Genomic DNA, 16,160 nt, shown 5'->3' on the forward strand with positions numbered 1-16,160 from the left:
ATGCCAGTCCCCCACCTGTTCAATGAAATGTCAATGTGGGAGTTTTACTTACTGATGGCAACTTGGAAATGGTGTTATAGCTTCAAGATCTGGAAGCACTCAATCGACGTGGGCTCAAAAGGTGTGTGATGCCATTAAACATAGCTTGCATTTTCTGCTCATCAATCATCATGCTGATGAAATATCGTCTCTGCAACTTACCTTATAATATGCTTTGGTTGTGAAATCCTTGCTGTTTTACTTCCTTCAAATGTGGTGCTTTTGGTGCATTGAAGAATGGCATTTAGGTTGATGAATCGTTTACATGTTTGTCACATGTGTTGTTCCTAGAAGACCAAATTGTATACCATAGAAAACCATGATAATCGATTAAAATTCAATTTTTATGGCAATTTTTAGAGTACATAACTTCTAGAGTGAAGTGCAATTTTCACTCTTATTGTCATATTTTTATATCAACTTGGCTTTGGCTAGACTTATTTTGTGTTGAATCGACCTTACCTATAGACAATTTTGTGTCTCCATGTGAAGAGTGCAGATTCATTCTTTTCAAGTTTTGTATGATTTAAACTTCACCCATTATTGCTTTTCTTTTGTAATAATGCTTTCAATTTAATTTCTAGTAAATTAGATTAATTCTTTACTTTCAATTAGTTTTATTTACTTTTTAATAGTTTTTTATATCTTAGAATCGTATAAAACAAAATTTGTATCAAATCATATCGAATAATACCACATTCGTATGATTCTCTTCTATTTTAATACACATGTTCGAACTCCTAAATTCCAAAATGTCAAAGCATTCAGGAGGAAGATCTTTTAATATCATCGGTACCACAAACATCAAAACTATGGAAGCTGATTATACCAATAATCTTCCTATTATTTGGTTTGTCAGTGATCTTAATATTTGGTAATATTTGGTCTTTGATGCTCACGACAGAGTTTCAACGCTGCATGATTACCTTGTTCAAGCAGATTGCTCGCTGCCTCAGTAGCTCGCATTTTTAGAGTTCCACAGCTCTTCTTTCTTATGATGATCTTGTTCTTGCAGATTTGTGTTTCCTCTGTGGACCCTTTGGCATTTCCTTCTGCAGTGGAAGCAGGTGCCCAAATGGTTAGGATGCGATGAACTTGACTGGTTTCGATCGGATTGTCTGTCATACCAAACATTAAAATCCTTGTGCTAAATGCAGGTGGAAATTGGAAATTATGATTCTTTCTACGAGATGGGAATTCAGTTTTCCCCTGAACAGGTATATGAATCATGATCGTACTTTTCCTTGCAGTTCCTCGAGTATTTTCAGCTATTTCTATCTCGTCACTATTCTGTGGTGCCATTGTCAGATTCTAAAGCTCACTAGAGAAACTAGAAGGATTCTTCCATCCATTACACTGTCTGTAACCGTGCCACACATGCTTAGTCTCCCTGATCAGGTAGCTCATTTATTTCCTCGTAAACTGAGATTTGTCACTAACACAATCTCTCGTTGTTTTTTGTTCAATTTAAAAAGGTGAAGCTAGCAGAGTTGCTGGAACAGGAAGGTGCTGATATAATCCAAACTGAAGGAGGGAAATACTCAAGTCCATCAAAACCTGGTGTCCTTGGTTTGATCGAGAAGGTAACAACAGTACGAATAAGAAATCTTAGCACACTTGTGATGAAAAATGTGATATTTTTCCTCTTTAAAATGTAGGCCACACCAACGCTAGCAGCTGCATACTCCATTTCCCGAGCAGTTCAGATTCCAGTTATGTGCTCATCTGGATTAAGCGCTGTCACTGCACCTATGGCTTTAACAGCAGGAGCAGCTGGTGTGGTATGCGTTCTTTTGCTTTCTAATCTAATCATTATCTGCTACTAGTGAAAGAAATATAGACTCTTTCAGATTCTCTTGTGTTCTTGATTATCTGCTACTACTTCATTGTCAGAAGTAGTTGAACACTAACACTTGGACGCCAACATTTTTGAGTTGGCGACTAGAATTGACCATCCGATGGACACAACAACAGTTAGTCAATGATGAGGTTTTGTAAAACTTGTGTGTTTGAAAAATTATTGTCATGAAGTTAAGGATAACTTGTATGATACAAATTTAATTTGTGGATCAATATGTATACATTTTGTTTGTATAATATAAAGTTTTATTTATTTGTTAAATAGTCTTATTATAAAAATGATTGTGGTTGTGGATATTTAATTATATGTAAATTTTGAGTATTTTTTTATAATTTTTGCTATTTAATTAAGAAAAACACTATTTTTTATAAATTTAAAAAGACAACGTTTTTAAGTAATAAAAGACAACGCTTAAAAAACAATGTCTTTAAGACCAACCACAACGCTTTTAAAGCGTTGTCTTTGATATGTGCATTTTTACAACAGCATCTATAACAACGCTTTTTAAGAACGAAAAGACAACGCTTAAAAAGCGTTGTCTTTGTGACCAACCACAACGCTTTTAAAGCGTTGTCTTTGATATGACTTTCTACAACACCATCTACAACATCACTTTTTAAGTACATACGACAACGCCAAAAAAGCGTTGTTGTTTAGCTTTTTTCTTGTAGTGGTGGGATATATTCCTGGATCCTTCTCAAATTCTTCGAGGTTCATTTCTGCCGGATCTAGTGTTGAAGCAATCCTAATCGTCCGTGCAACCATGTGTTTGAATGTTTGGGCAAAGGGTTTAAGTTAAGTTCACCCTTATATTTAATATGTGTATATGAGTGCGTAGGTTTACATGATACACATATGACTCAGTTGATGGCTTCGGATCCAGTGAAGGATGGAACATCCGAGGAACCGTGGACAAGGCAGCAAGTGTTGATGCGGGAAGCATCCGACGATCGAACTCGTGTTTTGATAATGGCAAAGAATTCAAAGTTAAGATGCTTTGTGATCTAACAAGTCTGCTCGAGTATTTCAGGAAAGTCCTAGCTACGGTTAGGCAAAAGGAAAACCCTAGGGGGCCGTAACCCTAGGTCATAGGGGGTGGTAACCCTATGCGGAAAGTCTTGGCAGGTCGATGGCTTCAGGCAAAAGTCCTAGGGGGTGGTAACCCTAGGTGGAAAGTCCTGGTGTCGCGAACCAGGTGAAAGACTGGATTAGCCGGGAAGCGGATGTCCAGCAGAAAGTCCGGAAGCGTCGAGTGCTGAGCAAAAGTCCAGTCGATATGGAGGATCGCACTGGCAGTAGGTAAATCTCCTGAGTGGAGTAGGTGAGGACGCGTTCCCCGCAGAGGGAACAGTAGGCGTCGGGTCGACCTATGATTTCCGGACGAAAATCCGAAGTCAGACCCGGATAGTCCGAGGACTATCGATAATATTTTATTACCTTATTTATGACTTTATGTGCTAACCTTGTGTTGCAGGATATTGTTTTGGACTAACATGTCTTGCAGGTGCAAAATAATGAAGTCTTCCCTCGGATGAACAGTGTCCGAGGCGCCTCCATGGAGCTTGGAGGCGCCTCGGGTGCAAATCTGGAGCTGGCTGCAAAACACCTTGGGAGGCGCCTTGAAGGACTCATAAGGCACCTTGAATGGGGTATAAGGCGCCTTGAGTAGATGAACTTCGACCAGTTCAAGCTTGATTCACGCGGGTGACTTGGCAGTATGGAGGTGCCTTTGGAGGCTTCCAAGGCGCCTTGAACACCCTTTATAAGGGGGTTTCGAGCAGCACCTCAACTCATCGAATTCCAAGTCTTCTGTCTCCAACGTGCCTCTCTGAAAGACGCCCGAAAGTGCTGCTACAAGTCTATGACGACCCGAAGCTCCGAGACTCTATTCTTATCGTCGGTATAATTAGTTTTTGCATTTACTTGTACTTCATCTTGTAATCTTTTTATCGAGCTTATAGTTGTTGCCCACGCAAAGCGATCAAGGATCACGGGCCTTCGAGTAGGAGTCGATCTAGGCTCCGAACGAAGTAAAAATCTCTTGCGTCTTTCTGTGTGATTGCTCTTTGTTTTTACTCCGCTGCTTTAACTGTTACATTTTTTCTATGATTCCGATAATCGAACACAATAGCCGCGAGCGCTATTCACCCCCCCTCTAGCGTGTCTCGATCCAACAATTGGTATCAGAGCGGGGTAGTGTTGATCTGGTGCAACCACCAATCACGCAATTTTGCGGTGTTTTTTTTTTCGGAGTCAACTGAAATTAGTATTCTTGCTATATTCCAGTTTTTTTTTATCATATCGATTTCACTCGAAGTTGGTGCAACACCACTCAAGTTAGTTTTGTTATATACTTTACTCCCGCACTACTAATCCAAGACGTAGTCTTGGGACATATTTTCCTTTTTCTTTGCATATTCTCTTAATGGCCCATCAAGAGGATTTCAGCACTGTCCGTCCCCCGCTCTTCTTCGGAGAAGATTTCGGATACTGGAAGGGACGGATGGAGACGTTCCTAAAAATCCAGTTCGAAATGTGGATGATCATTCGAACTGGATTTCAACTCCCAACTGGCACTGATGGCAAACCTACCCCCTGCCAAGACTGGGAACCATCCTTCATCAAGAAAGTGGAAGCCAACGCCAGAGCTACATGCACCCTCCAGTGTGGACTGACCAAAGAAGAGCTCAACAGAGTCGGTCCATTCTCATCAGCAAAGGAGCTTTGGGAAAAGCTGATCGAACTCCACGAGGGCACCTCGGAAACCAAGGTAAGTAAGCGTGATTTACTACTCAATAAATTGTATAACTTAAAAATGCAGGAAAATGAGACGACAAGCCAGTTACACGCGCGAATTCAAGATATCCTTAACTCCCTTCACGGAATCGGGTAGAAGATAGAAAATAGGGATATAATAAGGTACGCTCTTAATTCATTTCCAAGGAGTACTTTGTGGGCATCAATGGTAGATGCCTACAAAGTCTCCAAGGACTTGTCTTGTTTAAAATTAGATGAATTATTCAATGAATTTAAACTTCATGAACAAACTAATGCACAGCCAACCGAGAAGGTATTGCTTTGGTTGCAGGTACTAGTCGAACACGGGAACCAAGAGTACGGCGAAAAATTGAACCGGAATCAGAAGACGAACCCGACTCAGAAGAGGAAGAAGACAAACTAACCAGCGAACTCGTGAACCTCGTGAAGAAGCTCTACAAAAAGAAGAAGGGCTTCAACAAGAAAGACCTGAAGAAGGCGGTACAATCCAAGGAGGCCCAACCGAGTTCTAAGGTAAAGTTTGAAGTTACCTGCTACGGGTGCAACCAGAAGGGGCACATCAAAGCTAACTGCCCCAATCAAAAGGAAGCCAAAAAGCTAAGAAGAAAGAAGTCCCTTAAGGCAACGTGGGACGAATCTTCTTCGGAAGACGACGACGACAAACTCGATCAGACGAGTTTACTCGCATTGATGGCCCGGGACCAAATTGTTGAATCCGAGAGCGAGAGCGAGTCAGAGGCCGAGTCCGAGCCAAGCCACGGATCCGTATTCATTTCCGAAGGGCCAGACTCCACTGTAAGTATTTATAATTTAGTCAATTATCTATTACGCAAGTTAGCTAAGTCGAACCTTAAGATTAAGTCACTTCTAAAGGAAGTAGCTGTCCTTAAAGAAGTGACTAACACTAAATCCGTACCTGATCAAGTTCAGACTGAAAATTCTACTCATGTTCAAAAACTTGAGGAAGAAAATTCAAGTTTGAAAAATCAGGTCAAGGATTTAAAAAATACCTTAGAACGGTTTTCTTTGGGCTCTAAGAATCTTGACCTAATTCTTGGGACACAAAGAGCCGTTTACAATAGAACTGGGCTACGATATAAAACCAAAAAGAAATATAAATCTTATTTATCCTTAATAAACAAACAAAATAGTAAATCAGTCCAAGCATGGGTCCCCAAGTCCAAATTGGTCAATCAAGTTGGACTTGGTCAACACTGGGTCCCGAAGGATCAAATACACTACCTCGATAGACCATATCGAGGCTATGATCCAGGGGGAGTTAAAAGAAAAACGATCTTAATAAAACAAAATTAAAAATTAAATTATAAATTTAAAATTCAAAAAACAAAATAAAAAAAAATCGAAATTAAATTATTCAAAATTCAAAAATCAAATTAAAAATTAAATTATAAATTCAAAATTTAAAATTCAAAAATTAAACTCAAAATTCAAAAATTCAAAATCAAATTAAAAATTCAAAATTAAAATATAAAATTCAAAATTCAAAATTCAAAATCAAATTAATAATTCGAATTCAAATTAAATAAAATATAGATGGAGGATCCAGAATAGCTGGCACCCCCAACTGAACTACCCGACAGGGTAACTGAACTTAATCTACCCGAAATAGGTAAAACAAGAGTAGATTACCCGGCAGGATAATTAAGGTGATTAAAATGGGCTAGGTTTAACTTGACCCACAGTACTGGTGAAATTTTTGGATGATAGTACGTTAGGGAAGCTTGGGCATCGCATGTCTAGGAAGATATGGCTTCGACCTGGTGCATTTGGCCAAGTGGAACTGACCGAAGCTACCCTTAAATGGATTCTAGCTAGTTAGACCAAGGTTTAGTACTAAGTTCAATGGGTAGGACTATTTGGGAAACCTCGAAGGCATGATTACTTTAATGAGTTCCTTGTGACTTACCATATCCCAGAAGTTTATCCAAAGAATGCTTACTTGTTGAATCCAAAGCTAAACCTGAATCTAACACAAAGTTAAACCTTATCCTAAAATTCAACCATAATTCATCTCACAACAATTATAGGGTTCCCTGATTGAAAATTTAGATCGGGTGAGATGACTAAGAAATTAAAAAAATTTAAAAAACTTAATTTCAAAATAATTTTAAAAACTTAATTTCAAAATGATTTTAAAACTTAATTTCAAAATAATTTTAAAAACTTAATTTCAAAATAATTTTAAAAAACTTAATTTCAAAATAATTTTAAAAACTTAATTTCAAAATGATTTTAAAAACTTAATTTCAAAACAATTTTAAAAACTTAATTTCAAAATGATTTTAAAAACTTAATTTGAAAATTATTTTAAAACTTAATTTCAAAATGATTTTAAAAACTTAATTTCAAAATTATTTTAAAAACTTAATTTCAAAATGATTTTAAAAACTTAATTTCAAAACAATTTTAAAAACTGAATTTCAAAATGATTTTAAAAACTTAATTTCAAAACAATTTTAAAAACTTATTTCAAAATAATTTTAAAACTTAATTTCAAAATTATTTTAAAACTTAATTTCAAATGATTTTAAAACTTAATTTTGAAATTAATTAACTTAAATTATTCTCAAAATTAATTAACTTAAAACTTAATTTCAAAATCTTATTTAAAACCTTTTTCAAAACTTTTCAAAACGTTAATTAAAAACAACCATAGGATTAATTGTTTACTAACTTAGATTGGGTGAGATAGGAAATCTAAGGAGTCTACTTCAATTATGCTATCTTTAAATCGATTAAAAAGAAATCAATTCAACTACTTCATGTGTAGGAATTGGACCAATGGATGTTGGATAGTGGATGCTCCAGACACATGACTGGAGATAAGTTGAAGTTTACTAAACTCAAGTACAAGAATTTAGGATCGGTTGCATTCGACAACGATGGTAAACTTAAAGTAATCGGAAAAGGTAATATTGAACTAAGTTCCGATTTCATTATTCGAAATGTTTTATTGGTTGAAAATTTTAACTTTAATTTACTAAGTATAAGTCAATTGTGTGACAATGGATATCTAGTCAATTTTGATAAATCTGGGTGTCTAGTTAAAAACATCGAAAACCCTGAAATTAGACTTAAGAGACTTAGGAAGAATAACATCTACACAATTGACCTATCAATATCCTCAATAAAGTGTCTTTTGACACAACAAGAGGAAACTCAACTGTGGCACAGAAGACTAGGTCACACTCACACTAGACTCATTTCAAAAATGAGTCAAAATGGTCTAGTTAGAGGTTTGCCCAAATTAAAATTTATTGAAAACTCAATCTGTGATGCATGTCAAAAAGGAAAACAAACCAAGTCAACCCACAAGTCAACCAACCTAGAAAGAACTAACTCCTTACTTGAGCTCCTTCACCTTGACCTATTTGATTCACATGGAGCCAAATCACTAAGCAAGAACCAATATTGCTTAGTGATAATTGATGACTTCTCTAGGTACACATGGGTAAAATTCCTAAAAACAAAAGATGAAACCTATGAAACATTTAGTAATTTTTGCAAATTAACGGGAAATGAAAAAAATACTAAAATTAAAAGAATAAGAAGTGATCACGGGAGGGGGGGGATTTGAAAATCATAGATTTACCCAATTTTGTAAAATAAATGGATACCAACATGAATTTTCATGTCCTAGAACCCCCAACAAAATGGTCTAGTGGAACGCAAAAATAGAACACTACAAGAAGCCGCTAGGACTATGTTAAACGAATATAATTTAAATCATCAATTTTGAGCTGAAGCAATAAATACTGCAAATTATATTCAAAACAGAATTTTAATTAACAAACCTCACAATAAAACACCCTATGAACTTTATTACCATAAAATTCCCAACTTAAACTACTTAAAAGTATTTGGTTGTAAAGTTCACATTTTAAATACTAAAGATTACCTAGGAAAATTTACACCCAAGTCTAACCAAGGAATATTCTTGGGATACTCCTTAACTAGTAGGACCTTTAGAGTATATAATCAAAATACCTTAAAAGTTGAAGAGACAACTAATGTTATCTTTGATGAAGAAACCAACCCATCTAATATAAATGAAAATATTGACATCAATCCAAGAACTATAGAAGATGATGAAATCCAACCTAACCTTAATAAACCAGAAGAACCAGTTTCTGACCCACACATAAGACCAACTAGAGTAAGTACCTCTCACCCACCTGACCAAATTTTGGGTGACCCAAACCTAAGAGTTAGAACTAGATCCTCCTATAGAAAGCTTAGTCAGATTGCCCTTATTTCTAAAATTGAACCTAAGACTATAGAAGAAGCCCTACCTGACCCAGACTGGATTATTGCAATGAAGGAAGAATTAACACAATTTGAGAGAAACCAAGTCTGGGACCTTGTACCTAAACCCATAGATAAATCAATAATAGACACTAAATGGATTTTTAGGAACAAGTTGGATGATCAGGGTGATATAATAAGAAACAAAGCTAGACTAGTAGCCAAAGGGTTTAGTCAAGTTGAAGGCTTAGACTATGATGAAACCTATTCTCTGGTAGCTAGACTCGGATCCATTAGGATGTTATTAGCCTATGCAGCAAATAAAGGGTTTAAATTATACCAAATGGACGTTAAGTCAGCCTTTTTAAATGAGTTTATTAAGGAAGAGGTCTACGTAAGCCAACCTCCAGGATTTGAAGACTTAGACTAACCAAACCATGTATTTAAACTAAAAAAGACGTTATATGGACTAAAACAAGCCCCTAGGGCATGGTATGAAAGATTATCTAATTACTTAATATCCAAAGGCTTTAACCAAGGACAAATAGATCCAACCTTATTTGTAAAAACTATAGAAAAAGACATCTTTATAGCTCAAATCTATGTTGACGATATAATTTTTGGGTCAACTAACTCTAAGTTTTTAAAAGAATTTGTTAAATTAATGGAAAATGAATTTGAAATGAGTATGGTTGGGGAACTCAACTTTTTCTTAGGCTTACAAATAAAACAAACCAAAGATGGAATCTACATTTATCAAACTAAATATGCTAAGGAGTTAATTAAAAAATTCTACATGGAAAATTCTATAAATACTCCAATGGCAACCAACATTAACATTGACTCTGACCCTGAAGGAAAACCAGTAGATCCAAAGTACTATAGGAGTGCCATAGGTAGTTTACTTTACCTAATTGCAAGCCGACCCGACATATTGTTTGCAGTAGATATGTGCGCAAGATACCAATCCTGTGCAAAAGAGTCACACCTAACATATGTTAAAAGAATTCTTAGGTATATTAAAGGAACTCTAAATGTAGGACTTTGATACCCAAGAACTTGCACCTTTGACCTTTATGGCTATTCTGATTCAGACTATGCCGGGTGCAAATTAGACAGAAAAAATACAAGTGGTAGCTGCCAAATTCTAGGTCAGTGCCTAGTAAGTTGGTCAAGCAGAAAGCAATACTGTGTTGCTTTATCCACTACAGAAACTGAATACATAGCCCTAGGAGAATGTGCATCTCAACTATTGTGGATGATGCATACATTAAAAGACTATCAACTAGAATATAAAAATACAAAAATCTTTATTGATAATATCAACTCAATTAATTTGACCAAAAATCCTATTCACCATTCTAGGACCAAGCACATAGAAGTGAAATATCATTTTGTAAGGGATCACGTAGCTAAGGGTGAAATTGCACTCAATCATGTTGAGTCCAAATCAAACCTAGCTGACATTTTTACAAAACCATTACCTGAACTTGAGTTCAGTGCACTTAGAAGGCAAATAGGAATGTGTTGGGTAGAATAGGTATTTCTGTCTACTTAATTATCTTACTTTTAAATTGGTTTCAAATTCTAGGAAAAATAGTTTTCAAAATACCAATTTCTTAGAATTTTCAAAATTCGGACTTAGCCTAAGTTTTCCCCTAGAAATCATGTTCCCCTAGACTTAAGCCAGAGCATCTCACAAACATCTAGGTATACCTTGCTTGTGCTTGTAAGACATAGAATGGCGTGAGATGCATAGGGCACAGCGTAGACTCAAGAATGCTTATATTTGTGCATCAATACGAGTCTGGGCGTTAAACACGTAATATATATCAATCAAGTCAAGTCTTCCAGCTCTAGTCAAATCTAACTAGACCAAATTGACTTAACTTGACTAACCATGTGAAAACTGTTGCCCTGTAGGCAATCAGCAAGTAGCTAAAGGTTAGACAGCTGGTAAAGGATACTCAGTTTTCTGATTAAGCATGTTTAATCTTTAGGGCTTGCATGTTTGATCTTTAGGGCTCTAATACCTCTTAAAGTTAATCTATTGAACTTGACTCATGCTTGGACTTAAGGACCAACTGACTTTGAATAAATAACTTAAACCAAATTTTTAGCTACTCTACTCCCTCCTTGTCCTAAAATTTAATAAGCTAAGTTCTTCTTAACCTAGCTATAGCTTTCAAAATCTAATACTTGCAAAGAGCTAAGCTAAGTTCCAATCTTTATGTTCAGAATTTTAGCCCACTTTGAAATCTAACTTTATAAATTATTGCTTTTCAAAGTAAAGCACAGTTTTGCAAAACTTAACTCATTGCTTTCAAGAATTAAAAAGCGACTTCAAAAATATTTTCTCCTAAGTAAAAATATTTTCTTACTTAGTTTTGTAATTTTAACTAAGTTTCCAAAGAGCTAACATCAACCTTTCACTTGGTTAAAAGTAAGAAATAAAAATGATAAACTGTTAAGTGTTTTCAAAATCTTGCTATCCCTCTTTAAAAATCAAATGATTATTTTTGCTTATTTTTGATATATGGCAAAGGGGGAGAGTAGCAAATTCAATTCAAATACTCAAATAATTGCAAAAATCAAAGTCAAAATAATGAATATTAAAGGGGGAGTAACAGTTAAGGGGGAGCCTATACTTGGTGCCATACTTTCATAAAGTTTACTTTAGCAAAATTGCTAAGCTTGCTTTAAATGTTTTCATCTTTTCGTGATTACTTAACTTTGAATTTGAGTTTCCATAATCAAAAAGGGGGAGATTGTTGATGCGGGAAGCATCCGACGATCGAACTCATGTTTTGGTAATGGCAAATGATTCAAAGTTAAGATGCTTTGTGATCTAACAAGTCTGCTCGAGTATTTCAGGAAAGTCCTAGCTATGGTTAGGCAAAGGGAAAACCCTAGGGGGCGGTAACTCTAGGTCATAGGGGGTGGTAACCCTATGCGGAAAGTCTTGGCAGGTCGATGGCTTCAGGCAAAAGTCCTAGGGGGTGGTAACCCTAGGTGGAAAGTCCTGGTGTCGCGAACCAGGTGAAAGACTGGACTAGCCGGGAAGCGGATGTCCAGCAGAAAGTCCGGAAGCGTCGAGTGCTGAGCAAAAGTCTAGTCGATCTGGAGGATCGCACTGGCAGTAGGTAAATCTCCTGAGTGGAGTAGGTGAGGACGCGTTCCCCGCAGAGGGAACAGTAGGCGTCGGGTCGACCTAGGATTTCCGGACGGAAATCCGAAGTCAGACCCGGATAGTCCGAGGACTATCGATAATATTTTGTTACCTTATTTATGACTTTATGTGCTAACCTTGTGTTGCAGGATATTGTTTTGGACTAACATGTCTTGCAGGTGTAAAATAATGAAGTATTCCCTCGGATGAACAGTGTCCGAGGCGCCTCCATGGAGCTTGGAGGCGCCTCGGGTGCAAATATGGAGCTGGCTGCGAAACACCTTGGGAGGCGCCTTGAAGGACTCATAAGGCGCCTTGGAAGGCGCTTTGAATGGGGTATAAGGCGCCTTGAGCAGATGAACTTCGACCAGTTCAAGCTTGATCCACGCGGGTGACTCGGCAGTATGGAGGCGCCTTTGGAGGCTTCCAAGGCGCCTTGAACACCCTTTATAAGGGGGTTTCGAGCAGCACCTCAACTCATCGAATTCCAAGTTTTCTGTCTCCAACGTGCCTCTCTGAAAGACGCCCGAAAGTGCTGCTACAAGTCTACGAAGACCCGAAGCTCCGAGACTCTATTCTTGTCGTTGGTATAATTAGTTTTTGCATTTACTTGTACTTCATCTTGTAATCTTTTTATCGAGCTTATAGTTGTTGCCCACGCAAAGTGATCAAGGATCACGGGTATTCGAGTAGGAGTCGATCTAGGCTCCGAACGAAGTAAAAATCTCTTGCGTTTTTCTGTGTGATTGCTCTTTGTTTTTACTCCGCTGCTTTAACTCTTACGTTTTTTTTACGATTCCGATAATCGAACACAATAGCCGCGAGCGCTATTCACCCCCCCTCTAGCGCGTCTCGATCCAACAGCAAGGATAAGGGTCGAGGGAAGTGACTTTGAGGTATACGCGAAGGATGACATTAGGGATGAGCCGCGGGCTTGAATGCATCCGAGGGATGAGAGCCAAAGGAAGTAGTCTTGAAGGCAAGAGTCCAAAGCTGCGAAGAAGAGTCAAGTGAGTCGTGAGGGTCTGAGTGCGAGAGAAATATACTCGGGAAGGGAAATCCTATGTTTAGGGTTTTACTAGTTGACTGGTACTGGGAACATTCAATTAGGGTAGAGCATAGAGAGTTTCTATGCCCAAACGACAGAGATCAATTGACTAATGCAAAAACTAGTCGACTGGTAAAGAGTCGTTGGCCAGGCACCAGTCGACTGGTACAAGGACTAGTCGACTGGTAACGGTAAAAATAATAAGGTTGTTTCTTCCAAGCTCTATATAATTGAGCTTGGGATGGCTGACTAAAGTTGATGAAATTAGTGGTGGTTAACTCTAATTAGTAGTCACTAAGTGCTTAAGGTTTTCTTTGTGTCCAAGAGGTCTTGGTTGGAGTTGTGGTGAGGTTTCTCCACCCACAAGGAGACTTGAGATAGTCAGAATTTGCTGGGGGCTAATCCACCGAATGATTGAGGGATCGTCCACCTTACAGATAGCCGTGAAGTAGGAGCCCTAATCTTTGAACCACATTAAAGGAAACATGTTTACGGTTTGCATTCTTCCTTATTGTCTTTAGCTTTCATTATAGCAGTTTGTATTTTCGCTGTGCAAACTAACCTTGCAGAGAGGAAAGAGAATTAGGGGCAACATCTATTCAACCCCCTGTTTAGTTGGCAATCCGATCCCCAACATTTAGATCCTCTTCAGATTCCATGGGATCAATTTCTTCAGGATCTGGATCCTCTTCAGATTCTTCAGGATCCCATTCCAATTGAAGTAATTGCTTGCACATCTCTAAATGTGATATACACCCTTTAGAATAATCTCATAATTGGTGTGCTATATCACTGAGATGTTCTGGTAGTAACTGAACAAGAGCCCATCTTCTATCTTTATCATGGACTAGATACCCTTCTCACTCGAGTTTTTAGAATATTCGATCGAGCCGACCAATAAGCCAACTGACTCCATGATCCGAGTCATATTCCAGCTTCTTGATCTCCTCCCGAAGCTCATGTTGTTGTTTATAACAACTTGTCATCATGTATATTGTTCATGGTATCTAGAATAGAAAATAATGATGTTAGTACAAAACTAACAAATCGATAACAAAACCGGTTAAATTCAATTCCCACATATACATAGAACAAATATATACAGAATACATAAGCAAATAAGAAAAATAAATTTTCTTTATTTAGGGAGTCTCAGTTGACTGACACATTGGACCGGTTGATCAGGAATCTAGATCCTAAGGTTAATCCATTGTCCTTGTTAAAGTTAATTTAATTGGATAGGGATTTCTGACCTATGTTCTATTATTATTTTAATCAAGCTCATTTAAGTCAATCTCATATTTATTAATGAAACTCAAGTCCGTTTGATTAATTCAATGTCCATTGGATTATGTCTGACACATTAGAATAAATCTAATCTTTGTTTTTGATCAAATATGATCCATTAGGTAATTTGGTCAAATTTGATCAAATCCGGCCTATTAGAACGAATCTGGTCTGATTTGATTAGCCCGACTCATGTAATCAAATTACTCCAATTAATTCAATAATAAACTAATCTGGTTAAACCAACCAATGGTTTGAACCAGATTTAGGTATTATTAAATTAAACTAGTTTGGTTAAACCAATCAATAATTTGAACCAGACCTGGGTTTGATTGGACCAAGAGTTGGTTCAATTTTTAATTAATTAAATCATACATTAATTAAATATATATTTAATTAATTAAATATTTCCAAAAGCTAATCAAAACGTCATTTACCTTTCTTTAACTAAAAAAACTTGATTAATAATCTAGAAAATATTTTTTTCATTTATAAAAATCAAACAATTTCTTACTATTCTGTGCCTTGTTAACAGTACTGTTCATCCCTTGAATCAATTACGATTTTTATTCAATCGATTCAATTAAATGAATCGATTGATTCATCGAGTAAAACATGACGAAAAAATTTTAACATGCATTCAATCAATTGATGAATCAATTAAGCACATGAATTACTATACCATGAAATTAATCGATTCAAATTTCTTTTTAATCGATTCAAATGAATGAATCGATTAATCGATTCAAATCACGGAAAAATTCACTAAAGCACTATTTATCTTTCCCATTTTTTCCTTTTTTTTGCCCGTGCTCCTTTTCTCGTAACAAATACGGTGGCCAGCCAATCACCGACCTTTCAAACACAGTCATCTGCATTCACCGATCATGGAAGCTAGTAGCCTGCCAATGTTAATCATATATCGTGATTTCATTCAGCGGTGGCAGATTACGATTTTGTCAATAAAATAGCAGGTAGAACAGAGGAAATTCCAGGGATTTTTCATGCACTTATAACTAATGGCTCTGATATTATTATTGCCTCTATTATGCATGAAACGCAAGATAAAGCATGTAAACAACTCACGGTGATCTCCCGAGATGATATTTATCTCTGCTTGATGTTGGAAGCACGATCACGGATGAAACAAGAAAGCCCTTCAAGTTTCATGAGACAAATCTCTTTCCACAGGACGTTCTCCTTTGCCTGAAATCACCTCCAATCCCTATTGTTTTTCCTCGTCTTTTTTTGGATCTTCATGGCTTGGACGCATTTATATAAGATGAGTGAGGAAGACGAAGGGGAAGGGATGCCCTTTCGTCTCCTTGACGTTTGCAACAATGAGGGAGATGAAGGGGAAGCAACGACTCTTCGTCTCCTCAACGTCCAGCACGCTGTAGTAGTAATATTGTAGCAATATTGTAGCAACCCTATTTTTTAGATTTTGCGTCTATTAGTCGATCGATATTAGTCTATCGATACACCTTATCAATCAACTAATACTCCTGTTTTAGCCTTACGAAAGTCGAAATCTCATCTTGTCTGATATCCAATTGGCCTCAACCTACCAGAATTACTTTTCCCATATTCGGTCAACCTTGACATGCCAAGACTTCTTATTGCCTAGCATCCGATCAACCTTGACTTGTTGAAACTTTTTTATTGCCTAGTATTCAATCAATCTTGACTTGCCGAGACTTTATGTCTCATGC

General features: G+C 37.0%; 1 protein-coding gene across 1 annotated transcript; it reads left to right on the forward strand.

Annotated features, from left to right (window-relative positions):
- On the forward strand, nt 1-1,865 carry LOC121999553 (uncharacterized protein ycf23-like). The gene is made up of 6 exons (XM_042554217.1): nt 1-121; nt 996-1,117; nt 1,197-1,256; nt 1,348-1,437; nt 1,515-1,622; nt 1,698-1,865. The coding sequence occupies exons 1-6, from the start codon at nt 1-3 to the stop codon at nt 1,863-1,865; spliced, it is 669 nt and encodes a 222-aa protein (XP_042410151.1).
- The last annotated feature ends 14,295 nt before the right edge of the window (nt 1,866-16,160 follow it).

Source organism: Zingiber officinale, chromosome 7A (assembly GCF_018446385.1).
Source record: "Zingiber officinale cultivar Zhangliang chromosome 7A, Zo_v1.1, whole genome shotgun sequence".
Lineage (NCBI taxonomy): Eukaryota > Viridiplantae > Streptophyta > Magnoliopsida > Zingiberales > Zingiberaceae > Zingiber > Zingiber officinale.